This window comes from Carcharodon carcharias, chromosome 13 (genome assembly GCF_017639515.1).
Source record: "Carcharodon carcharias isolate sCarCar2 chromosome 13, sCarCar2.pri, whole genome shotgun sequence".
Taxonomy (NCBI): domain Eukaryota; kingdom Metazoa; phylum Chordata; class Chondrichthyes; order Lamniformes; family Lamnidae; genus Carcharodon; species Carcharodon carcharias.
This window is the reverse complement of record NC_054479.1, coordinates 132,611,734-132,638,874: the sequence shown is the minus strand read 5'-3', so window position 1 is coordinate 132,638,874 and position 27,141 is coordinate 132,611,734. Positions and strand designations below refer to the sequence as shown.

General features: G+C 40.1%; 1 protein-coding gene across 3 annotated transcripts in view; it reads left to right on the top strand.

The window, feature by feature from the left end:
- Nucleotides 1–27,141, top strand: part of mkln1 (muskelin 1, intracellular mediator containing kelch motifs) — a 150,374-nt gene that overhangs the window by 100,244 nt on the left and 22,989 nt on the right. For 2 of the 3 annotated variants that reach the window (XR_005944728.1, XM_041202256.1), the window contains exons 12-14: nucleotides 4,576–4,705; nucleotides 20,860–21,007; nucleotides 25,718–25,832. Coding sequence is in view for 2 of the 3 variants with exons in the window: in XM_041202256.1 (XP_041058190.1) it covers nucleotides 4,576–4,705; nucleotides 20,860–21,007; nucleotides 25,718–25,832 (393 nt within the window). In the remaining variant the exon portion in view is untranslated. The remainder of the gene's footprint in view (nucleotides 1–4,575; nucleotides 4,706–20,859; nucleotides 21,008–25,717; nucleotides 25,833–27,141) is intronic. The other variant, XM_041202257.1, reaches the window with a different exon arrangement.

Here is a 27,141-nt window from a genome sequence, read left to right as displayed (position 1 = left end):
CCAGCTGCCTGATTTTCTTCATTTGCAATTCCTGCCAGTAAGTTTCTATCCATTCACGTTCTCTTGATGCCTTCCAACCCAGCTAGGTATAATTTATCCTTCCTCCTCATAGTTGCTTTATGGAAGCTCCTGTGTTTTATTCTTGCAATGTTAGTGAGAAGCATGGGGATGTTGTTAATCAGGTGTATTTGTATCCGCGAAAGGACTAAACAGTTTTTGTTTGTACTGAGTATGCTGCAGGAGACTTCATGTGATCTAAAAAAGGATGAAATGATTTTGGAAATCAATCATCACAGCTCCAGAATATCACTTTTGAGTTCCTCAAGAAAACATCCTTAGTCCAGTCATTTTCAGTTGCTTCATCAATGATGCTCCCTTTGTTCATTAGTTTAGGGATGATGTTTCTTGATGCTTAGCTTGCTGTAACAACAGCTCTCTCCTTCGTGACCTCCTGCACTGTGAAGGACAAGAGCAGCATTGTCATAGGAACAACATCACCTCCAAGTTTCGCTCCATAAGCCCATAAGATGTAGGATCAGAATTAGGCCATTTGGCCCATCGGTCTGCTCCACCATTCAATGAGATCATGGCTGATCTGATAATCCTCAACTCCACTTTCCTGCCTTTTCCCCAAAACCCTTGATTCCCTTACTGATTAAAAATCTGTCAAACTCTACCTTGAATATACTTAACGACCCAGCTTCTACAGCCCACTGTGGTAAAGAATTCCACAGATTAACTACCCTCTGAGAGAAGAAATTCCTCCTCACCTCTGTTTTAAATGGGCGATCCCTTACTCTGAGATTATGCCCTCTGGTCCTAGACTCTCCCACAAGGGAAAACCACCTCTCAGCTTCACCCTGTCAAGTCCTCTAAGAATCTTATGTTTCAATAAAGTCGCCTCTCATTCTTCTAAACTCCAATTAGTACAGGCTCACCTTATGCAACCTCTCCTCATAAAATCCCTCCATACCCGGAATCCAGCTAGTGAACCTTCTCTGGTTGCTTCCAATGCCAGTATATCTTTCCTTAGATGAGGGGACCAAAACTGTTCACAGTATTCTAGGTGTGGTCTAACTAGTGCCTTATAGGCTAATGGATTGCTGTCCTTTTGTTACGAGAGGGATTGAACATAAAAGTAAGGCTGTTATGCTTCAGTTAAACAGGTAATTGGTGAAACCGCACCTCAAATACTGTGTGCAGTTTTGGTCTCCTTGTTTAAGGAAGGATGTAAATGCATTGGAGGCGGTTCAAAAGAGGTTTACTAGATTGATACCTGGAATGAGCGGGTTGCCTAATGAGGAAAGGTTGGACAGACTGGGCCTGTTTCTACTGGAGTTTAGAAGAGTGAGGGTGATTTCACTGAAGTATACAAGATCCTGAATGACCTTGACATGGTGGAAGTCGAAAGGCTGCTTCCTCTTGGGGGTGAGTCCAGAGCTAGGGGGCACTGTTTTGAAATTAGGGGTCGCCCTTTTAGGACAGAGATGAGGAGAAATTTTTTCTGAGGGTTGTGAGACTTTGGAACTCTCTGCCTCAGAAGGTGGTGGAGGCAGGGTCATTGAATATTTTTAAGGTAGAGTTAGATGGATTCTTGTTAGGCAAGGGAATCAAAGGTTATTGGGGTTGGATGGGATTGTGGAAATGGAAACACAAGATGATCAGCCATGAACTTATTGAATGGCAGAGCAGGCTCGAGGGGCCGAATGGTCTACTCCTGTTTCTGTTTCTTATGCTCTTATGTTGTGTAGTTTTAGCAAGACTTCCCTATTTTTATATGCCATTCCCTTTGAAGTAAAGGCCAATATCCCATTTGCCTTCCCTATTACCTGTTGAACTTGTATGTTAGCTTTTTGGGATTCATGCACAAGGACTCCCTCTGTGCCTTTTGCAGTCTTTCTCCATTTAAATATGCAGCTCCTCTGTTCTTCCTGCCAAAGTGCATAACCTCACATTTTCCCTCATTGTATTCCATCTGCTACTTTTTTGCCCACTCTCTTAACTTGTCTACATCCCCCTGTTGACTCCTTGTGTCATCCTCACCACTTGCCTCCCCACCTATTTTCGTATCATCTGCGAATTTGGCGATAGTACGTTCACTTTCCTCACTAAGTCATTAGTATATATTGTAAATAATTGAGGCCCTAGCACCGACCCTTGTGGCTCTGCACTAGTTACAGGTTGCCATCCTGAAAATGCCCCCCTTATCCCAACTCTGTTTTCTATTAGTTAACCAATCCTCTATCCATGCTAATATACTACCCCCAACACCATGGGTGCTTATCTTAAGTAGCCTTGCATGTGGTACCTTAAGGAACACCTTTTGAAAATCCAAATATATTATATCTATCCTGCAAATTATCTTCTCAAAGAGTTCTAATAAATTTGTCAGGCATGATTTCCCCTTCATGAAGCCATAGTGACTGCTTGATTACATTATGTATTTCTAAATGCTCTGCTATTTATAATAGACTCTAACATTTTCCCAATGACAGATGTTAAGCTAACTGGCCTATAGTTACCTGTTTTTTGTCATCCTCCCTTTTTGAATAAGAGTGTTACATTGGCAGTTTTCCAGTCCTCTGGGACTTTTCCAGAATTGCAGTATTCTTGGAAGATTACTACCAGTGCACCACTATCTCTGCAGCCATTTCCTTTAATATGCTGGGATGCAACCCATCAGGTCCAGGGGACTTATCAGCATTTAGCCCCATTAATTTCACTAGTACTTTTACTCTAGTGATAGTTATTGTAATCATTTCCTTTCCCTCTTTTGCCCCTTGATTATTTAGTATTGGAATGCTATTAGTGTCTTGTACCACATCATCTTGATTTAGACATATATAGCCATTCCTTCATTGCTGGGTCAAAAACCTGGTATTTTAGACTTATCAGCACAAGAACTTTCCTGTTTAAGGACAGCCTACTGCCAACTTAGGGCAGCTGTGGAGCTGTAATAAGTGCAGCTCTATATCCTGAGAGAAAATGTAAAAAAAAATTGGTCTTTTTGATTCTTATTTATCATTGAGATCTTAATGCCAAAGTGAGATTGGGATACAACAGCATAGACCATGGAGGAAAGGACAAGGATTTTGAGGCACAAATGACAGGAAGTTAGGGCTGGAGGAGGGAGAGATTTCTGAAGAACCCAGCAGATACGATGTTTTACACTTTTTTTGAGAGAATCTTTTAAGTACAGTGAAATGATGAGTCATGCCAATCTTTCTCTTCTCGCAGTTTCATTGCTGTTGGAATCCATCTGGTGGCTTTAAAACGATTGGGAGAACTTCAGCCTAAAAATGCTGAATCATTTTGAGTATTGAAAGCTGTTTGAACTTGAGTGTTATTTGAATGCTTCTGGACTGCTCCTTTTGCCTTGTCTTGTTTAAACAGTGTGCGTGCAAAGTCAGGAGACATTGACTTGAAGATGCCATGCCAGGCTAAGGGAGTTAAATTAGCTGCACAGTTGAAGGTTTTTTTTTAATTCATTTATAGGACGTGGGTGTCATCACTGGCTAGGCAAGCATTTATTGCCCATCCCTAATTGCCCTTGAGAAGGTGGTGTGAGCTGCTGCCTTGAACCGCTGCAGTCCCTGTGGTTTAGGTACACCTGCAGTGCAGTTGGGGAGGGAGTTACAGGATTTTGACCCAGCGACAGCCCCAGAATGGCTATATATTTCCATGTCAGGATGGTGAATGGCTTGGAGGGGAATTTCCAGGTGGTGGTGTTCCCATGTAACTGCTGCTCTTGTCCTTCGTGGGTTTGGAAGGTGCTGCCTAAACAGCCTTGGTGAGTTTCTGCAGTGCATCTTGTAGATGGTACACACTGCTGCCACTGTGCATTGGTGGTGGAGGGAGTGAATGTTTGTGGAAGGGGTGCCAATCAAGTGGGCTGCTTTGTCCTGGATGGTGTCAAGCTTCTTGAGTGTTGTTGGAGCTGTACTTATCCAGGCACGCTTGCAAGAACACCTTGGGTTAATTCTGTCTCCAGCTGCCATACAATCTTGGGTTGAGTAATCCCTTCCAACTATTTAATGAGAAATTATGTTTATAATTCTTGGTTTGACTTTTTGAGAGAGTTTAATGAAGTTGCCTTTTTATGGAATATGGTGAGATCTTTTTGTGCTGAAACATTTGCTTGTAAATTGGATTTGGAAATAAGAGGAACTGAACTAGGAGACTTCTGTTTCACACTGTCTGCAGTTCTTTGAGTGTGGGGTACATGGTTTTCAGCTTGTGGAAATGCTGAGGGTAGATTTTTTGTATTGAGTGCAATGTGTACATTTGAATTTGCATCACAGTGGGACTTGATTTATATCCACTTGGATGGGCATTTGCGCTTTATTTTGTGTTCCACCTAATATCTTGAGTTGTATTGCTATCAGGTCCAGAACCTCTTCAACCTTTGTGCTGCATTAGATTTGTATAAGTATGAGATGGTTTTTCTGTAGCTCTGTTGACAAGCAGATTACCTGTCTTTCCTTTATCCCCTTCCTTGAAAGGGATGTATATATATGAGATGTAGGCTTTTACGCAATGATCTTTATACAAAACTGAATTTTTTTTCGATTTCAGAAAAATCGGTGCCTTTACGTGTTTGGTGGACAGAGGTCAAAAACGTACCTGAATGACTTTTTCAGTTATGACGTGGACAGTGATCATGTGGAAATAATATCTGATGGGACAAAGAAGGACTCTGGTATGGGTAAGACAAAAGTCTGAATTCTACAAATTCCTGATGAGTTGTGTTGCAACTTTGAGTTCATTGGCTAAAAATTTATAAACTGAGAAATGCGGCCTTTTAGGATGTTTTAATTAGCCATGAACTGGGATACAGTTGTACTGTGGAAATCTGATTTTGGCTCTGGACTTCTACTTAGAACATTTAATCCAAACAAATAAAAGATGGGCACCATCATATAACATACCTCTTAATTTGGATGATTTGATTATTCACTTTTTAAACACTAAATTGCTACTTGACCGTCTTATCTGTGCAATTCTCCAACCTGAAGAAGCAGCAGCCAATCCTTTGAAAAGTAAAATAGAGGTGGGGGGGTGGAATATATGATATTTGAGTAATTTAGCAATGTTTTATTTCTCTCAGTCTTGCCCAAAAGAAGTATGCTAGTACTGTTACCTTAACTGGTCTCATTGTTAATCTCCACGCATTTATTCTGAGATGCTGACATAATGGTAACTTGCCTGTGGTAGGGCATGAAGACCCTGCAGGTTGTCAATGTATCAGTAATTACATTGTTAAGGCCCAATAACAATCATCTTGTTGAGTGACAATAACAATGTATAGCAATTACATTAAGACATTGCATTATTCAAACAGGTGATGGGTTTGGCTCACCTATAAATGGATACAGCTGTTACACTTCTGTGTGGAAGGGACTGGGACAGCCTGTTACTCTGCAAAGTTGTTAAGTATAAGCCTGCTTGAGGTATAAGACTAACTTTGGACTCATTCTTTCAGTATAAGCACTTATTGGAACAGGTCAGAGGGAAGAGCAATAAAGCTAAATCTTGTGATTCATGGGTCCCTTGGTCATGACTGATTTTATATTAACCGACTGTTTTTAGAAATACACAGACTCTACTTTGTCTTAACATTTGGACTGCTGTTTAAATTTGTGAGCTGGAGTGCGGTGTTTACTTTTCATTTAGCCTTCAGTATCTTTAAAGAATGTGGCATTAATCTCATGGAGATGAGAAACGATTTTTGTTTATTTCCTGGTAATCAGTGAGCGGTACTAGGTCTACCTGAAGGGAACATCTTACCAAGAAGCTACAACTTTTACCTTGTGCATTTTCTCTTTTATAATTCACTGTAGGTTAAGGCTGGGAAGTGCTGACCGTCTATAAACCGTCTCGGTTAAGTATCTCATTCTTATCTAAACTTGGACAGTGAGTGCTGACCCTAGGGGGTGCCAGATACTCAGCTGCTGTTGTCCGCTGCCCACCCATGTAAATCCTTTCTACAAGAATTAGACACGTGCATAAGCTTGCTGGTTTTTCTCATCTCTTTGTTCTAGATTCAGTAAACCCAATTTTCATGCTGCACCATTGGTTTTGTATTTGGGATTGAACTAGCAAGTCTGTCACCAGGGCAATACTGTGAATACCTGTTGTGCTATTCTCTTTTGCCAACTGTTAATGCCCTGAAATTTGCAGTGCCTAACGGTCTGGTCAGTTTGTGAGTTCCCCCTGATGAATTTGCAAATAGTCATTTGGTAGCACACAACTTAAGTATTGCAAAAAAAGGAGACTTTTCATCTTGCAATCATAAAGATTCCCCACAAGAGTTTTCCAACAGTAACAGGGGAATAACAATTTATACAGTATGAGAAGAGAGTGCTGATTGGTTTGCAAGTGGACTCTGGTGCAGTTGTTGTTATGGAAAATGCAGCATGGAGCAGTTAACTGCCCAGTTTTGTTCAAATTCAAACTGGGCAGGTCGACTCAGACTGGTTAAGGCTTTGCCCTGGGGAGTGAACATTGCTCATTTGTGTGATAGGTAGAACATCTTTTTGGCTTGCATATATCGCTCGCAATAAAGCACGCAAACTCATGAACGGGTCACAGGTCACCACTTGCGACCCTGAAAAGTGCCCAGTCTACCTCACATTACCCTGGAAGGGTAAGGTGTCTCAAAAAATTTGATCAACAGGTAAAGTTAGCCATTGCACGCAGTAGCAACATGAGTGGTGTTCTCCATTAACAGGATGCTGCCATCATGTCAAAAGATGTTCTGACCATCTTACAAATGCGCAATGTGGTATATGAATTTCACTGCCAGTTTGATGCCAGGTATATAGGCAGTACGTCCCAACAATTGGCAGATTGTATCAAAAAGCACACCCCTTCGGCTGTTTGTAACAGGCAAAATACTGACTGTACCCAACTAGTCTGTGCTTGCAAAACTTAAAACGTAATGTCCAACTTTAGATATGATTTTGCGATTGGACAACACCTGCTAAACAATCCTGATTGTGCTAAGAATTACACTGAAAACCACTAAGATTGTCAGTCGAGCTTGCAGCGTGCCTCACTTACACATGCTAGAAGCCGCATATATTCACATATGTAGGGCCCTGTCCTTTGCAGACAAAAGGTACATGTCCACATGTTGTGCCCTTTTCAACTAAACAAACATTTAGGGAACATTCATTCCTGATTCATTGGTCAATTGGGCAATCAGTAGACCTGCCCAGTTATGAATTTGAACAAAGCTGGCTATTTAATTGTTCCATTCTGCATTCTCCATGGCATCGCCTCCAGTTATCAGAGTCCACTTGCAGACCAGTCAGCACTGTGCTCTTGTACTGTATAAATTGTTGTTCCCCCGTTACTGTTGGAAAATTTTTGTGAGCTATCCTGATGAGTGCAAGATGAAAAACTTAGCATGTCTCTTTTATTCCTCAGCAATACTCAAGTTTGCAAAAAGTAAAGTCTGTTGACTTGTTTGACATCTCTTCTGCCATTTAATCTTGATCTTGGGACTGTATGTTAGATATTGATGCCTTATGCACTTCTGATAAATAGAAAATATAACTCTATATAGTTATATATAGAATACGCATTGAAACCTTGGTTCAGAGGAGTGAAAAAGGAATAGAGGATTTATCACTGAAACAGGCAAAACAATTCCCTTAATAATCTGATTGTATTTGACCTAAATGTCACGTTCTGCCCTTGCATTATTTGTCAGGCTCTTTGACTGCTGATGGCATGAGGAAATAATGACTGCTGTTAGAAAATGAATGGAAAGATTGTATGGCAGACAGACTGCTGATGTTTCCCTATGAATCTTTGCTGTTCTTGTCTGGCTATGTAAATAAACAACTAGGAGCTATTTCCTTATTTACAGACTGAGATGAGAGTTAGTTGCAACTTTGAAATTGGGACAAAGAGCTAATGTTCTGATCTGGCTGCTTTGCTGCAAAGAAATGCATATTTGTCCAACTATTCCACACTAAAAGCAGGATGAGCTCAATACCTCAATCTTTCATATGCTGACTAACCTCTTGTGTAAGTTAGGCATTTTCTGCCTTTTGTTTCTTTTCCATTGGTTGGCTCATACTGCAGTTAGACTTTTGTTTTGCTTGTTTGCAGAACACTGGCCTACACACTTCATGTTTTTAGTACCATCATGAACAGTAACCTATTCATTGATGTATTTTGGTTTTCCCAAAGTACCAAATTCAAAATCTTTTTCTTTATAAATCGCCCTGTACTACTACTTCTTTGAATTAATTTCCTGACGCTCCTATCTTCTATTGTGCCTTCCCCCCTCTACTTCATTACAAATGGCAGACCCTTCAGTCATCTACCCTTCCTCATCCCACCTTTCACTTACTCTTCCCATATTTCCAAATGCCCTTTGAAACCCTAACCCTTCAGCCACAGCTAATTCTTCTATTGTTCAATATCACCGTCTCCCCTGTGAAATGTTCAAAGATGTGATACTATGTTAAAAGCTGCTTTGATATTGCTTACAACATATGCCAGTACCACAGGCCCAAATACATCATGTGCCACAATCTTTCAGGTACCAGCACCTGACCAGAGTAAATTGCCAGACCTGCAGAGACCACCAACTGGGAAGACCGGTTAGGAATTGGGTCTTCCTGGTGGCTAGTTTTAGTGTATCTGTGGTGACAGGGTGTGCATTGAGAGCTGGCAAGCACGAGCAAGGCACCTAACCCAATGCAAAATAATCAAAACTTGCAATATAAATGCACAGTCCAGATGACATGACAAATACCCCAAAATTATTAAATAACTAAGGTGAATAAGTCCGACTAATGTTACTAGCTCACAGTACTTGGATAGATTTCTTTCAGAAAGTAACAATTTGGCATACAATGTGGGAGTAATTTGAAGTCTGATGTATTGTAAGTGTAGCTTGCATAGGAGGAATAGATGGCTTTAAACCTTTTCGTCCCAAAGATTTCCACCATTAGTGGGTTCTTTTGAAATTTGTTAAGTGGACTCATGTTCATGCTGGGAATGGGGTGCATTTCATACAAGGCAAACACGCTATTTGTATGGATTTCTTTGCAGCGTCTTTATTTTTGTTCTCTGGATGGGGGCAGCACAGATATGGTTGTGTTTATTGCAAATCCCTAGATGATCCAAAGGCACTCAGAGTAGTACAGGAGTCACGTGTAGGCCAAACTAGGAGAGGTGGCAAGATTTTTAGCATTCTTAAAAGAATGCTCATTGGGCAGATGTTTGCTGTGTTGGCAGTTACTGCTCATAGCAGTTCCAGTTGTAAATGGAACATATTTGCTAGGTTGCTTATTAAAGAAAGAATTTCAATTTATGTAGGCACCTTATCGCAGTTTAAGGCCTCAAAGCACTCTGCATGCAATGAATTACTTTGAAATGCAGTGGCTGTTTGGCAAGTGAAAGCAGTGTAATTTTGCATGCTTACAAAATTCAACCATGCAGCAAAGTGGAAAATTCCTTGATTTTTTTTTGGTTATAGAGCTGGTTAAGGGAGGAACAATGACCAGGGCACTGGGAAAAGTTGTTGCCCTTCAAATTGTGCAATAGAATCTTTAACATCTACTTAAACCAGCCAGTGATGCCTTGATTACATGTCATATGCAAAGGGTAGTATCTTTGACAGTACTTCACCCTCATTACTGCATTGAAGTGTTATTCTAGATTAAATACTCGAGCCCTGGAGTGAGCCTCAACCTGAAACTTTCCCGATTCTGGAATGATATTACTACCAGCTGTGTCAAGATGACACATTAGGAGTGATGCAGCAGGGATATCAGTAGTTGAAAAGGGAAAAAAAACAGATGGAATTTTCAAGTGTAACTATATGATTATGGAACCGTCTAATAGCAAAATTGGGAGAGTAGGAAGAATTTCATCAGAATGCTGCAGGGGTAATTGGGTTAAATAAGCAGCAGCTAGCTTGTTTGAAAAGCTGGAAATAAGGCTATTAAATTCACTAACTCCTCTGACAGGAGTCACTATTACTAATGCATTCTCCTTTCTCCTCTGACTTCCAGTTGCTTGATTAGGTTTTGTTCTGTCCTTTCCAGGGGCTTGCTTATCTTTCAGTTTCCAGACCCACACCCAATATCTTAATGCGTACTTCTGCTTCATAGATGCTGATGAGAATTTTGTTTTGTTTTTCATTTTATTCTTTTGTAGTGGTGGTTGCTCACTTTGGCTTTAAAATATGGCCAATATAAAATTGTTTGGAGGTCCATTATTGAGTTACTATTCCTCCTGTTCCTTCGCCAGGCTGGCACCTTAATATTCTTTGCAAGCATCCTTTGGCCTTGCATCATTTTTGTAGCCATTCTAAGTGCAGATGAAAAAAATAAAGTTGCATTTATATAGTGGTTTTCACAACCACAGGATGCCCCAAAGCGTTTTACTGTACAATCAACTAAGTACTTCTGAAGCGTAGCCAGTGTTGTTTGGTAATGTAAGAAACACAGTGGCCAGTTTGCTGCCGCAAACAGCGAAGTAATATGCCCAGATAATTTTTTTATTGAAGTTGACTGAGGGATAAATATCAGTCAGGACATCTCGGCGAACTCCCCTTTTTATCTTTCAAATCGTGCCAGGGGATTGTTTACATCATCCAAGAGGACAGACGGGACCTCAGTTTCATGTCTCGTCCAAAAGACGGCACGTTAATAGTACAGCACTTCTCAGTACTGTACAGAACTGAAGTTTTAGCCTTCATTTTTGTTCTCAAGTCCTGGGGTGGGGTAAACCATAACCACTTGACTCCAACTCTGAGATGAGAGTGATACCAACTGATAAATCTTGAAGCGTATTAATTTGGGTATGTTTTTAAAACATTTTTATGGTAGTATTAATGTTTATGGACACGGTATTTTGTTGCCATGGGCATCTCAGCAACGACCTTTCTGAGTATTTAGAATTTCTTGCCTGGACTTGTTAAACCAGGTAAGACATGATTGAAAACTTAAAGAGCAAGAACCTTTGCAAATAGCAACTCTTATATCGATCAACAGCAGATAATGGGTTCTAAATTGTGACTCTCATGTTTAGACGGTTACTTATATGGTCTCTCTAAGAACTGTAACATAAGGAAGTATTGATGTTGTTTATGCACATTGAAGATAACGCAGGTTGCAACCTTTTGTTTAAATATGTTGGGATATGTTTTATTTTTAACTGTGACTTTACAGAATATTTCATACTTTAAACCAAAATGAGGGACTGGTGCTGTGAGTGACACTTGGCAATTCTATTCCACCTACACAGCATGTGGCCGCAAGGATTAAAAAGTGGTATCTTTTCAAGGCTGAGGAATTGCCAGGTGCCATGGTAGCATCTGTTGTGTAAGTCATTTTAATTAATGTGTGCGATTTTTGATGTTGTTTCAAATGCTTGAAGGTCCCTTGTATGTTTACTCTGCCGTACCTGGAAATGACACTCCTGGAAGCCACTGTACATTGGGCAACAATTCAGTGGGATACAATTCATTGTGCCACCTCCACTCTCCACCTTTCATGGCTCTGCTCTCTCTCAGGCTAGGACCCTCTCTACGTGCTGCCCCTTGACAGCATATTCTGAAAGCATGAAGTCAGCTTTCGCATACATACCAAATGACATTTAGCTTTGCTTGCACTGATTCCATCATTGCTACCCTTTGCAACTCATAACATTTAACACTTGGGAGGGCTGTAGTTTCTTTCGGTTTAATGTCGAAACCAGCCCTCTTTGGGTGTTGCCAGGAAATCTGTGCCACTGAGTGGGGATGGACTACTCCACCCTCTCTGGCTAACAGGCATATTGCAATTGTGTAACCTTGGTTGAGCTTAGTCCCTCGTGTTAAGGCAGTGAAATTGGACTATGTCAGCAGCATGAAAATGCCTCAGCAAATTGGCAGCTGATGTTTTTCACTCTGACTTTTCTTTTTGTTGGAGTTCACAGGACAGTAGCTTGAACTCTTTTTGAATACTCAGTATGTAGTCTTACTGCAGCTTTTACTTGCAAAATATTGTCAAGGTTTTTAATTTCAAACCAAGTCTTTGGAAAATAAAAACTGGCAGGGTCAAAAATCTGTGACTGATTTGTTAACGAGCCTTTTTGGCTCTAATGGCATAGACCATTTCACCCTCTAAGTCTTTTGCCAAGACTTTTTTTTTTCCAAACCCTGTGAAACATTGTCGTCATCTGCCCTCAAAACACTCTCCAATAATCCATCCCTCTGTCACTTGGAGGCTTGACTTTTCTTGTCTCCTTGCCGACCTCTTCTGTGTACTTGATTTTATTCTTTCGTGGAGTGGGGCCTTGCTGGCAAGGCCTGCATTTGTTGCCGTCCATAATTGACTTTGAGAAGGGCCATCTGGAGATTATCTACAATATAATCTGGAGATTATTTGCAACGTGGTGGCCATGTAATCTCCTGCACAAACTCCTGCGTTCTCATCTTTGCATCTTAGGTAGGCTACTGGAGCTTATCAAACACTGTTCTCATGGTAACCCATATACCTCCAGCTCATAGGTCCCCACATTTACCTTCTTTTTGGACAGCTGATTACTTACTCTTGCTCTTGTTCTTCTGTTTCGTTGTGAGAAGCCATTCTTTTAACCACCTGGTTCCTGGCTGGCATCTTGCTTAGCTCCAAAATTCTGCCTAAACCCTTCCACATTGACTATATTTTGCCTCCACTTCTTTTCCCTCTCTCTTGCTTGCCATTCATTTTTTTTTTAAGTACTTGGAGATCTTCTGTTTATAATAAGTTTTCCAGAAATCTTAGTTCACAGAATCACAGAATTGTTGCAATGCAGAAGGGAGGCCATTCAGCCTATCGTACTTCCACCAGCTCCCTGAATGAGCACTTCCCTTAGACCCATTTCCCACCTTCTCCTTGCAACCCTGCACATTCTTCATTTTTAGATGACTATCTAATTGTGTATTGAATGCTTCAATTGTATCTGCCTCCATCACACTCTCAGGCTGAGCATTCCAGACCTTAACCACTCGCTGCATGAAAAAGTTTTTGCTCATGTTAGTTTTGTTTCTTTTACCAATTACTTTAAAGCTTTGCTGCCTCATTCTTGATCCTTTCATGAGTGGAAACAATTACTCCCCATCTGCTCTGTCCAGACCCCTCATGATTTTCAATATCTCTATCAAATCTTGCCTCAGCCAACTTTTCTCCAAGGAAACAGTCCTCCACATCTTAGTGTGGTGCTCAGAACTGGATGCAATACTCTGGCAGAGGCCAAGCTAATGTCCTGGTTCAACATAACCTCCTTGCCCTTGTACTCTCTGGCCCTATTAATGAAGCCTAGGATACTGTTTGCTTTATTAACTGCTCTCTCAACCTATCCTACACCTTCTATGACTTATGCACATATACACCCAGGTCCCCCTGCTCCTGCACCCCCTTTAGAATTGTGCCTTTTATCTTATATTCTCTCTCCATGTTCTTCCTACCAAAATAAATTGCTGCTGTTTGAAGCATGTGTTTTCCAAATGGAGGAACTTTGATAAGGAGGCTGCTTAACCTCCTTTTCAACATCAACTCTAGTCCAGAGTTTGTTTTGGGGAAAGCATCCTTTATCCCCACTTAATTTAGATATTGTGATGGACATCACAGCTGGATAGCACATTGTTAAGTCTCCCTGTGATCTGAAGAAGTTGAATCACTGCAATCACTACAAGTTGGAGTTGAATTCTATTCAAACTAAGCTAAGCAGGGATTATCAAAACTGCTCAGCAAGAGTGATTGTATAATCCATATGGGATATCAAGCAGTTCAACTTGCTGTATGCTGTGAACAAGCATACAGTTCTTGTCCATTAATGTGGAACCAATTTTGAATCTTTACAGGAGCACAAGAGGTGGCTCAGGGAAGTCGAGCAATCTAAGAGAATTAGAAACCTGAAGCATGAAAATAATTTGGGCAATAATCCTAAACAGTGTGCTTTACCTGGCATTACTACATACCTGCTTTTCATGGTAGCTTTGTCTCACATTCTCCTGTTCCAGTTTAAACCTCGTCATGGAATATATATTGTCCACTGCTTTTAGTCATACCTTTAAAGTGCTCTTCAGACGGTTCTATTGCTCTTGGTACAGCATTCTGTTTTCTGGTGCAGCTGCACCAAATCATATTATTCTTAAAATGCTAATTTAAAAAACAAATCTGTGAATTACCAGCAATAAATATTTACATATGACTTATTGTTGCTTGCAGAGTTCTCTCAACCCTGACACTGACCTCTGTATGTACAAATGCAATTATGGAATTAACTATCATTTGCTTGGTTTGTAGGGGGTAATCATTGGAAAATAGGTGACTTGTACCTTTTGGACCCCAGCTGTTGTCTTATGCTCCTGACAGCAGCAAAAGTCAGATTTGAGGATTTTTTCCTAGTTACAACTGCTGCTGGCTGCATCCTATTTAACCACTCAATAAGAGTGTAAGGAAAAGTCTAGTATCAGCTAATACTGTTTATTAAAAATACCATACGTTTGGGCAGTAGGGAGTGGAACCTTTCAAATATTTCTCAACAGCTCTTATCCAGAATTTGACAGCATGTGTATTGGGGAAATTCTACATCTGCCATAACTCATCACAGTTGAATGAAAACCTGAAGATTTATAATTGTAACACCAGGATACATTTTTGAAGACTTTGTTTTGTAGTGATAAACTTGTACCAGTCATTGAGTTTTAGTTTTACCTTCAGAAAATTAAGAGCAGACTCAGTCCATTTTCCCATTGAACCTGCATTTCCATTTTTTCGCCACAGCAATGCTTTAGTGTCAATTCATAACTCTTCAGTTTCCAATAACAAATGTAGTCCCCAGGTAAGTCTTTTTTTTATTTTAATCACCTCCATTGACTCTGCAGTAGTATATTCCAGATTCGCTGTGAAAAATATTTTTCTGTACTGACTCGTACCCGGTTTGGCTCAAATTCTTAGATAATGGCCCCTTTTTCCTTCTGCAAGGGGGACCCATTCCCTATCTGCCCTGTGAATTACTTTTGTGGTTCTAAACGTGTCAATCGGATAATCCCTTTAGCCATTCCTCAGACATGGAGATCGTTCTGTGTTACGTCCCAAATAGCAACCTGGTCAATCGTTGCTAAGGCCAAATTCAATCCTTTGTGTGTGAATTCTTCTGGCTCTGTGCTTCATACCTGTCTATTGCTAGTTCCCAAGGCAAATGTGTGGTTCATTTCCAACTAGAGGGAGAATTTCTATTTCCCTTGTCTAGTTTCAGGCAAAAGAAGCAATTGATAAATGACACTTGCATGTGATCAGGTGTTCGTGCTGTCCTTTGATTGGAAAATCCACCATCAGCATTAATCCCGGTTACAGGTAACTCTTTCGAGTACAAACACGTTTCCATCTGTTCCTATTCAGATGAAGTTACATTGTTTCATAGTTTGCCATTGTGAGATTTGAACTCTTGATCTTGAGGTTACAAGCCCAGTACCATAACCACTTGGCTATTTAGGCCAAGCCCCAGTTACTGGTAACTCTTTTGAGTACAAACCCATTTCCATCTGTTTCAGATGAAGTTACATTGTTTCGTAGTTTGCCATTGTGAGATTTGAACTCTTGATCTTGGGGTTACAAGCCCAGTACCATAACCACTTGGCTATTTAGGCCAAGCCCCGGTTACTGGTACCCTGAGTGGACCACTTGAGATACTGATAGGAACAGCAAATGCCTTAATTATCTTTTTTAGCAATGGTTAGTTTTCTGTACAACCAAAAATGGCAAAATCAAAATGAAAGCCTAAGACCCATTGTAGAAAATGCTACACAGTTAAAAGGAGAAGGGTAAAATGCATAAATTTTAGAATTAATAGCTAAATGATGAAAACGAAATATTGCAGATGTATTGGAAATGAAAACAGAAAATGATGGAAATACTCAGGTCAGGCAACATCAGAGCCAACAAAAGGTCATCAACCTGAAATGTTAAGTCTGTTTTTCTCTGTCTGCAAATGCCTGACCCAGTGATTATTTCCATAATTTTCTGTCTTTATTTCGGATACATCCACAGTGTTTTCCCTGTACCGTTATTTATTTTTGTAATTTTAGCCAAATACAGGTACCGGACGACTTATCCAGTGCCCCGAAATCCAGAAGGACCCTGGAAACTTAAGTCCTCATCAGGCATTGCTGTCCGTCGTGCCCAGGTCGTGGAATGTTGACCCCCTGCTCTTCGGGTCTGGGATTAACGGCGGAAGCTGGCCTGGTCTGCTCCTCATCACGTCCTTTCCCCAGCTCAGCAGTGAAATCAAGCCCGTCTTCAGTTACCCTATTTCCCCCCCACTCCAGGACCCAAAATCCTGAAAATCCTGAATCCAGTACACATCCAGCCCCAAGCTTCCAGGATATGGGGCCCAGTACCTGTATATGTCTTTTGCCTGATTTCTTTCTTGTATTTTCCCAGAGAAATTCTGCTTGGCATACACTGAATTATAAAGCAGCTAACCTCATCAATATAACCATTTAATTCTCTTCTGCGGTTAAGTTAGCTAACCTGCACTCCTAGAACAAACACTTACATCATCAAACCTGGTGATCCACTGTGTAACAAACATTGTATGGGACACAGTTAAGTGTAAGAAGCTATGTACCAAACTGAAGGAACAGTATGATCTGGAGAGCCAGGGTTATTACAACCTGTACTTTGTGGGTTGCTAAATCTGCCAAGTGTTGCTCACCAGGAGTGACGTTCATTCAATTTGATTTGCATTTGGAGCTGAGCTAGATTTTAAAAAATAATCGTACCTAGGTTTTACAGAAGCATGCACTTATACATTGCCTTTAAACTTAAAGTTCCCCCAATATAATGAGATATTTGCAAAAATTGCCAGAAGCTTGGTTGAAAATGTAGGTTTTATGAGAGTTATTTAAAGAGGAAGATGGAGGAGTTTAGGAGGGGCTTAAGTAAGTGAAGGAACAGCTGCCAATAGTTGACTTTGCACAAGAGGCCAAAGTAGGAAGAACAGAGTTGAGGGAACCTTGTAGCAATGGGGGAGCTGGCAGAGAAAAGAAAAGGTGGGGTCATAGAGGACTTTTAACAGCAGCATACAAATATTTAATATTGAAGTCTTTTGAGAGCTGGCAGCCTGGACAGATGAATGGCAAGCAAGAATTGGTGCTGAATACTGTATAGGCTGCTTAGTTTTGGGCAAACTGAAGCTTGTAAGAGGGTAGAGGTTTAGAGGCAATCTGGAAGAACATTTGAATAATTGAGTCTGGAAGTAAGAGGTATGAAATTTTCAGTGTGAGGTCGGGCTGAAGACAGCCCTGGTATCAAAGTACGTGATATTTATGATGGAGAGGATATGCAGTTGGACATTCCACTCACGGCCAAATGGAAAACAAACTTGCAAAAACTTGAGACAATGGCAGAGAAAGAGTTGGCCTATAAGGGTGCAGAATTTGTGTTTGGTGGGTTGAAGATGATTACTTTGGTTTACCCAATGTTTATCTAGAAAATAAAACTGAAACTCATCCAATATTGATAACATTTCTCCGATTTCCTTTTGAAAGTTAACTATTGAATCTGCTTCCACTACCTGGTCAGGCAGTGCAGGCAAGATCATGAGGCAATTTTAATGAGAGACCAGAAGTGATAGCTAGAAGAGCCGGAAGCCTGTAGTTGATGCTGCTTTCAGTAAACTTGTCATTAGCATCTCCAGTGGTAGATGCATATTTAATGAGGTCCGATTGGGAAATAAACTTAACTTTGCAGACACATTTGGAAGCTATTGTTTGCAGTTCTGAGCAATTAGTTTTTGTACTGACCTTATTTTGAGTCCACTTTTGCCATCCTAATTGTGCATCTTGTTTGTTTCTCTTGTGGTGTTGATCTTTTGAATATATAAGGTGGTAGGCTTTTGTGCGTTGAATTCTCAATATAATGAACAGCTTTCTACTGCAGTTCCTTAGCAAGGACTGGAAAAATATATCTCACTGGCTTAAGCAGAAGTCCATTTAGATTTTAAGGCCTAATTTAGCAGCATCCCACTTCTGCTGTTTGTGTTTTTGTCTGCTGGTCTTTTTACACGAACTATTCTCAACAGATAGCCTGGTTATTCCCAGTTAATTTCTTGAATGATGTGAGTGGATACAAAGATTTTTAGGAATGATTCAGGACAACAATATTTAATCAAACAAACTTAATTGGGTTTGATTGATCTCAATCCCATTCACCGTTTTTGCTATCTTTGAATCTTTTTTTTACTCAGAATATTGTCTAGTTCTTTAACACATTTATACTGTTTCCTTCAATTGCCTGCCTTGGTAACTTTTCCCATACGTCTTTAAACCTTTAAAATCTTATGTTCTGTACCTCCAAACTAGAAAATCACTGGTGCATGTCCATGTATTTTTCAGGGAGGTATTGGCAATGCAGTTGCACGTTTCATGCTACTCACCATACTACTCTACTGGCTGGCATCTGCTGTCATGCTGAAACCTGTGGTCCATGTTCCCTGTAAGCTGTGCAGCAACCCGAAAATTCCTGCACAGGTATCACACAAGTCAGCTGCTTTAAGTTACTGTGCGTGCACAGCCACACAAAAATTTAAAGGGGCTGCACACCACACAAAAAAAAGTTGGGATATATTTGATGTGGCTGCTGGTTCTGTTAATCATCTAGGGATTATACTGGGGGGAGTGGACGTACGTGAGGTCTTTTTCAAGTCAAATTGGCTGCACGATAACGCATCTAAAGATGGAAAGTTAGAATCAAATGACACTTGGTAATCCTGTACCTGAGCCAGACTGGTGAAAGATTATTTGAACGCTTTGCTTATCGAATGATTTGTCCTATCATTTTTTTTCTATCAGTAGGCACTGTTGATGACCAGCCAGCAGTCTTAATGGGATATACAGGGGTAGACCTGGGACCTGAAATTCTTTCCACTTAGCATCACACACAGCTGCCCTAAGTCAGTGCCCTAATGGGTAGAGTGAATTGGCAGATAGAAGTAAGCTCATTGCTTTGTGCTAGTAAAATATTCCACTTAGCTGGTTAAATTCCAGTACCCCTGTGCATACTTGTGGGATCCCTCAACCTTGTCTGTTGCCAAACTACACCTAAATCTTCCAGGCTTGGGTAAATGGAATGTCTCCCAATGCAAAGGGAGGGGAGAAGAAGTGGAAAGAAAAAGAGGGACCTGTGTATTCTATATTGGGAAAATAATTTATATATTTGATTTTTTTCTAGATCTTAAGTATGGGATATATTTTTGTAATTGTTAGATACCTCAATTGTTGGGGGGGGACTTTTGTGCTATCCTGAATTTTAAGTTAGATCACTTATTCACCTAGATGAGGAATGCTGTGGGTTCCATTTTAGCTCATCCATTGATAAAAATGTATCCTTTATAGTCTTTCAGTCATGGTACACAAGGGTTGTATACCAATGCTGTACATAATTTCAGGAGTTTTGCTTTCATTACCCTAACATGGAAGTTTCTTTCTTCTAAAAAGCCTAAGTATCTTCACTTTTTTTTAATTCAAAATTCAGTCTTAGCCCTGCTGAGGCTCAATTTCAGGGCTGTCATTACATTATCATTGTGCTTTTTTCAGCAGAACTGGACACAGGTGTGCTTTTACTAGATCACTCTTTAATCATCACTGTTTTGATTTAGTATTTGTTGATGGATTTTTGCCTTGTTGATCACTGCTGTGATTTGATTGGACACACTGCTTCATAATTTTTCAGCAAATTCAATTAGTTTGTTAATACTTTTCCAAAGAAGTTAAGTCTAACTGAAACTTTGTAGATTCTTGATGCTGTCCCAAAATAACACAGGATCTGAACAATGGAGATGTTGGCTTGTTGGAGTACTTTAGTAAGAAGCTTTGAGAATTCATTTTATGAAAAATTTTGTGAAGCGTCAAAAGAGGATCAGTTTCCCAGCTGCTCCTCGTTTCATTATAAAATAATTAGACTTCAACTTGCAGCAAAACATTGTAAATACTACCAATGCCTCAGTTGAAGTCCCAGCACTTTTCAGAAAATGTGTTTGGAAACTACTTATCAATTGAGCAGCCTAATGAGGACTGTATATTTTTCGGAACCATTTATTTTAGTATTTTAACATGCTTAAGCTGATATGATTTTCATTGGTCTTCTGAGTGCATCAGGTTAGAAATAAGGATAAAAATGCTTTTTATTAAATGACTGATGCACTATGAATGCAACAGAAATCACTGGAAAAAACTTAGCACATCAGGTGGCATCTGGCGCTAGAACACAAATCAGCTGACCTTTCAGGTACAGACCTTTCCTTGGACCAGAAAGATATTAAAAATGAACAACATTTAAAAGGAGGGGATACACAACGCTTGCTCAAGCATGCTGTCCTTCCCTCATGCACTATCATTCTGTCATCCAATGTCTTGCATACACATACACCTAAGCGCAACCCATTTGTTCCAAGCTATGCCAGCACACTCATCCTACCTTCCTATTACTTAGAGAAAAGGTGAGCTGTTGTTTGGGTCTGAAGTTATTGATCAATATTAAGACCATTGCAGTTATTTGTCTATTGTGCAGCATGAGTGCATTTGTTTTGCAAGAACTGTGTAGAGACTTGAACTGATCAATATTGTCTAGCATTTGAGATGTAAAATTAGTTTTTTTTGTCTATCTTCACTTGATTAAAGTTAGTGCAAGGAGAAAATGGAAATTGTTTGTCACGTTAATAGTTTTACTAGACATTGAGTTAGCTGCAAGATGGGTGTAGGTTTTAGAGACCATCCAGAAATGGTGTCTCTGAAAGCATTTGACAAGTTTTCTAGATATTTGGTTTGAATTAAGTCATTTTCTAAGTCGCTGCACTCTTTAGTTCCAATGACAGGTTTCACTCAGAGGGCTACAATTGACCCAGAACTGAATGAGATTCATGTCCTCTCGGGTCTCAGTAAAGATAAGGACAAGCGGGAAGAGAATGTTCGAAATTCTTTTTGGATTTATGACATCGCCCGGAATAGCTGGTAAGTTCTAAAGCAAAAGATTACCTGAAGCTCTAACCGCAAGTTCTTCCATTTTTGGAGTCCCCTGATGGTTTTTTTGTGTTCGACAATCACAAACATTTTTTTGCTTTGCTGTTCACAGCACTTGTATTCTGAAGGCCTGCAGAGCCAATAAATGTTATCATAGAATCGCACACTGATGCAGTGCAGGAAGAAGCCATTCAGCCCACTGTGCAGCTCTTCTATGTTCCAAGAAGAAATCAAAACTGCATTTGCACAACTTTGGATTTTAGTTTCAGTAGTTTCCACTTACATTTGTGTACTCGAACTTTTTCCTGTCAGTTCCCCAAAATAGCCGAACTGTGAGTAACTGCATCTTCTGGAATCTCATAAGATTGCTACTTTCTGGATCATGCATGAGAAACTTGACTGTCCTTATTATCCTTATTTGCTTACCAGAAATAATTAATGTGAATCTTGCCTGACCTTCCTTGGCTCAGCATGAATATTCTAGTGCTTGTCGCACTATGACAATGGAAAAGCACCATTTAGTCAGTGACATTGACAACAAATTATTTTGGACCTACAAACCTGGAGGCTTGAAATTTTGGTCATGCCACTCCATGATAGGTGGTGTATAATGTGACCATCTAACTTGGTCTTTTTTAGCATTTTAATGTTTTAGGAGATAGCTTCTGTCTATTTACAGTTCATTCCATAAATATGGTGTACAAGAAAAATGAAGTTGATTAGTTTTAGTGTACAGGCAATGTGCCTACTCACAAACAAGTGTTCAGTCTCTGCTTCATGTCTCCCTTCGATAGTATCATTAAGAGTGACAACTATAGCAAACAGGAAATACCCCAACTTGCTGATCTGGAACTCAATGCCCGAAATGGTGGCAGAGGCAGAAACATTGATGGCATTTTGAAAAATACTTGGACGATTATGGACCAAGTGCTGGAAAATGGGATTAGGCTGGATAGCTTTTTTTTGGCCAGCACAGAAATGATGGACTGAATGGCAGCCATTAATTTTCTATGTTTCTATCTGTCATTGGTGCAGTGGGTTGGAATACCAATGGGCTCCATGTACTGGGATAGAGGCACTTAAAGCAACTAACTGAATTGCAGTCTTCCAATTTAGAAAGTAAATTTAATATTCCTGATCCATGCATTCATGATTGCATTGGATATTTGGCTGGCAACTCCAGCTAAAAATTATGTAGCGGTCTTCACTCTGATCTTTACCTTTGGTGGATGTAGCAATTTCTATTTGAATTAATTTGTGCAATTACTGGTAATATGGATTGCTCCAGAAACAAACTATTTCAAAAAGCATTACTCGTATATCATAGAATGGTTGCAGCGCAGAAGGATGCCATTCAACCCATCGTGTCCATGTTGTAACCAATTTATCTGATTCTATATAAGAGCATCTTGGTTGGTTCCACTCTTGCCATTTCTCCGTAGCCCTGCCACTTTTTCTCAATTCTCCTTTAGAAAACTATAATTGGATCTGCTTCTACCGCATTCTCAGGCAATGCACTTCAGATCCTAACCACTCGCATAAATATGTTTTTCCTCATGTTGCCCTTGCTTCTTTTGCCAATCACCTTAAATCGGTGTCCTCTGATTCTCAACTGTCCTGCCAATGGGAGCAGCTCCTCCCTATCTGTTCTGTTTAGATCCCTCATGATTTTTAGATCTCCATTATAAAAGATTTAATAGCTGAGCGCGTGGAAAACTGGCAGAATCGGACAAAGTCAGCATGGATTTATGAAAGGGAAATCATGCTTGACTAATCTGGAATTTTTCGAGGATGTAACTGATAGAGTTGTTGAGGGGGAGCCAGTGGATGTGGTTTATTTGGACTTTCAGAAGGCTTTTGACAAAGCCCCACATAAGAGATTAGCGTGTAAAATTTAAAGGGCATGGGATTGGGGGAAGCGTGTTGAGATGGATAGAAAACTGGTTGGCAGACAGGAAACAGAACGTGAATAAATGGGCATTTTTTCCGAATGGCAGGCAGTGACGAGTGGGGTACCACAGAGATCGGTGCTGGGACCCCAGTTATTCACTATATATATTAATGGTTTAGATGAGGGTACTAAACGTAATGTCTCCAAATTTGCAGATGACACAAAGCTGGGTGGGAGGGTGAGCTGTGAGGAGGATGCAGAGGTGCTTCAGTGTGATTTGGACAAGCTGAGTGAGTGGGAAAATGCATGGCAGATGCAATATAATGTGGATAAACGTGAGGTTATCCACTTTGGTAGCAAAAACAGGAAGGCGGATTATTATCTGAATGGCTATAACTTGAGAGAAGGGAATGTACAACGAGACCTGGGTGTCCTCGTACATCAGTCGCTGAAGGTAAGCATGCAGGTGCAGCAGACGGTAAAGAAGGCAAATGGTATGTTGGCCTTCATAGCCAGAGGATTCGAGTACAGGAACAGGGATGTCTTGCTCCAATTGTACAGGGTCTTGGTGAGACCACACCTGGAATACTGTGTGCAGTTTTGGTCTCCTTATCTGAGGAAGGATGTACTTGCTATAGAGGGAGTGCAGCAAAGGTTTACCCGACTGATTCCTGGGATGGCGGGACTGACATATGAGGAGAGATTGAGTCGGTTAGGATTATATTCTGTGGAGTTCAGAAGAATGAGGAAGAATCTCATAGAAGCCTATAAAATTCTAACAGGACTAGACAGGGTAGATGCAGGAAGGATGGTCCTGATGGTGGGGGAGACCAGAACCAGGGGTCACAGTCTGAGGATACGGGGTAGACCATTTTGGACTGAGATGAGGAGAAATTTCTTCACCCAGAGAGTGGTGAGCCTATGGAATTCGTTACCACAGAAAGTAGTTCAGTCCAAAATATTGTATGTTTTCAAGGAGTTAGATGTAGCTCTTGGGACGAAAGGGATCAAAGGATATGGGGAGAAAGTGGGAGCAGGCTATTGAGTTGGATGATCAGCCATGATCATAATGAATGGTGGAGCAGGCTCGAAGGGCTGAATGGCCTACTCCTGCTCCTAGTTTCTATGTTTCTATAATTTTGAATACTTCTATCAAATCTTCTCTCCTCTTTCTTCTATAAGGAGGACACCCCAGTTTCTACAATCTATCCACATAAATGAAGTCCCTCCTCTCTGGAACCATTCTCATAAATCTTTCTGCGCCCTTTCTAAAGCCTGCATATCTTTTTTTAAAGTATGATGCCCAGAATTGAGCACAATAGTCCAGTTGAGGCCAAACCACTGTTTTATAAATGTTCTTCATAACCTCCTTCCTGTTGTGCTCTATGCCTATTTGTAAAGTCCAGAATCCCTTTTGCCTTTTTTTAACCACTTAATCTACCCTGGCCCTATCAACAATTTGTGCACATTTCGCACCAGTTTTTTCTGTTCCCGCAGCCCCTTCAGAATTGTAACCTTTATTTGATATTGCCTCCCCTCATTCTTCCTACCAAAATGTGTCATTTCATGCTTCTCTGCACCAAATTTCATCTGCCGCTTGTCTACCTATTCCACCAGTCTGTCTATTCTCATGAATTCCATTGCTATCCTCATAGTTCACAATATCTCCAAGTTTTGTGTCGCCTGCATATTTTGAATTTGTATGCCAAGCTTAGGTTCTTCATATATACCAAGAAAAGTGCTGGCCCTAGGACTGACTTCACGGGAACACCATAACATTTCTTCCTCCAATTAGAGAAACAACCATTAACCATTGCTATGTTTCCTGTCAATCAGCCAACATTGTATCCTTGCTGCTGCGCTTTTTATTCCATGGGCTTCAACTGCTGGCGAGCCTATTATGTAGCACTCTTGCCAACCCCGTTTGGAAGTCCATGCATACTGCATTAACCACACTGCTCTCATCAACCCTTAGTTACCTCCTAAAACTCAGTCAAGTTAGTTCAATGCTATTTTCCTTTAAGAAATCTGTGCTGGCTTTCCTTAATCCACATTTGTCCAAGTGGCACGAGTGTAGTGAGAATTCTTCAGTCTCTTATTGCATACAGATAAGGTCTTTTTGTTTGAAAACAATAAGACTTATTTTTAGAAAAGCAGAATACTGTGGATGCTGGAAATCTGAAAGAAAAGCATAATTCTGGAAATGCTCAGCAGATGCTGCCTGATATGGCAGAATTTTGTGTTTTCAAAGCTTATTTTTATTTGTTTTGATTAGAGGCTATGATTTCGATCTGAAAAATACCTGCAACATTCTCGTCGGAGTGTTGTATTTCCTGCAATTTAGAAGGTTAAGGCATGATTTGATTTAAGTTTTCAAGATATCAGGATAAAATTAACAGTTGGACATGTGGATTAATTAAGGAAAGTCGATGTGGATTTGTTCAAGGCAAATAGTGTTCAACTAACCTGATCTAGTTTTTTTTGATAAGGTACAGAGGGGGTTGATGTGTTGTACTTAGACTTTCAAATGAAGTTTGATTAAAGTGCCACATAACAGCGCACTGATGATTTCCACTGGCAACATAGTGGAAAAAATATAGCAAATGGCAATTGATGCAAGAACAATGAATTTTAAATCACAGATGGATAGATATTTGTTACCCAAACGATTAAGGGATATGAGGTAAAGACAGGTATGTGGAGTTAGATTACAGGATCTCGTTGAATGGTGGGACAGACTTGAGCTCAATGGCCTACTCCTGTTCTCTTGCTTCTATGTTCCTATAATGGCATGTTTTTCTGTGGCATAGGTCCTGTGTTTACAAAAATGATCAGTCTTTAAAAGATAATCCGAATAAGAGCCTTCAAGAAGAGGAGCCATGTCCGAGATTCGCTCACCAGCTCGTCTATGATGATATGCATAAGGTATCTTACATCTTTAGTCCTCGTTCACTCTTACATTGTAATTCTTTTTCCCAACTAACATAGTTTGCTCCCAGAACATGTGCCTCCAGTGTTATGATGTGGCAGATGATGTGTGCCAGGCAGACCAAATACATGAGGGAAATTTGGTTGCGCTATCACAACGGTTTCACAATTTGTACTTATTATGAGGTGTGTGCACTGAATTCAGAAGTAATAAGTCCACCAAGACCTTTAGGGATTTAAAAAATTAAATTAAAATACTTATTAACAAAATAAAAGACGTCAAACACGTACATTAGATGACCATTACTACTTAATAACTCCCAAAACTCCTGATTAACTGACCCCCCCACCAGTTACACCCCCTGTAAGGGGGTCCAAATAGATTTTAGATTTAAAACAGGACCAGCAAGTTAACACAATTCCCACTTGACAGTGGAATTCCAAATGGCTTTCCCCCAACTTCAGTTTCGTTATATAGCAGACTCATGCACAAATGCTGGAGGCTTCATTAAGGCTAATTCACACACTCCTGTTAGATCTAACATGGCTTTCTGACACACTGCCTTTCATTCTCCTTTATATATGTTTCTCTCTTTTAATATGTAAATTCTACTGTTCCATATGTCTTTGAAACTGTATCTTCCTCATAACATAACTTCCATGTTACCAACATTGCCAGTAATTTTGGGAAAAATAAACACATTACTTGACCTTGCTTATCTGGCTAGTTGTAAACAGACTAAAATACCTTTGAAGTTCAAATCTCTTCACTTACCTAAAAATGAAAATTCCCTTCACACCTTACGTGCAAAGCCAGCTCCATGTTTACTCATTAGCATCAAGCACCTAGCTTCTTTTGATGATTTCAAACTTGCAGTCTACTTGACTCCAAATGTAATAACATCACACACAGACCCAATTATAATCACACCCATAAACCTACTTCACAAACCAGAAAAATATTATGAAAATTATTATACCTTCATCACACCAGTGTACAGTTAGGAGATTGGCTGAGAGTGACTATGAGTAAAAGTGGATGGATTTTGCAAGTAAAGAACAAACTGACTTGTGTCTTGTCATCATAACCAATTTCGAAATAGGAAAAAGCCACTCCACCCAACAAGTTTGTTTCTGTTTGGTGTCCTCACCAAAGTTCTCCCCTCCACTAATGCCACTGAAAATAAATTCATCTGACATTTTTGGGGCCTTGTTAGCAAAATGCCTAGCAGTACCTGCACAATGCATCTGCAAAGTAGTTTTGCATAGGATGCATTTTGGAGAATGTGAAAGACTTAATAAGGTG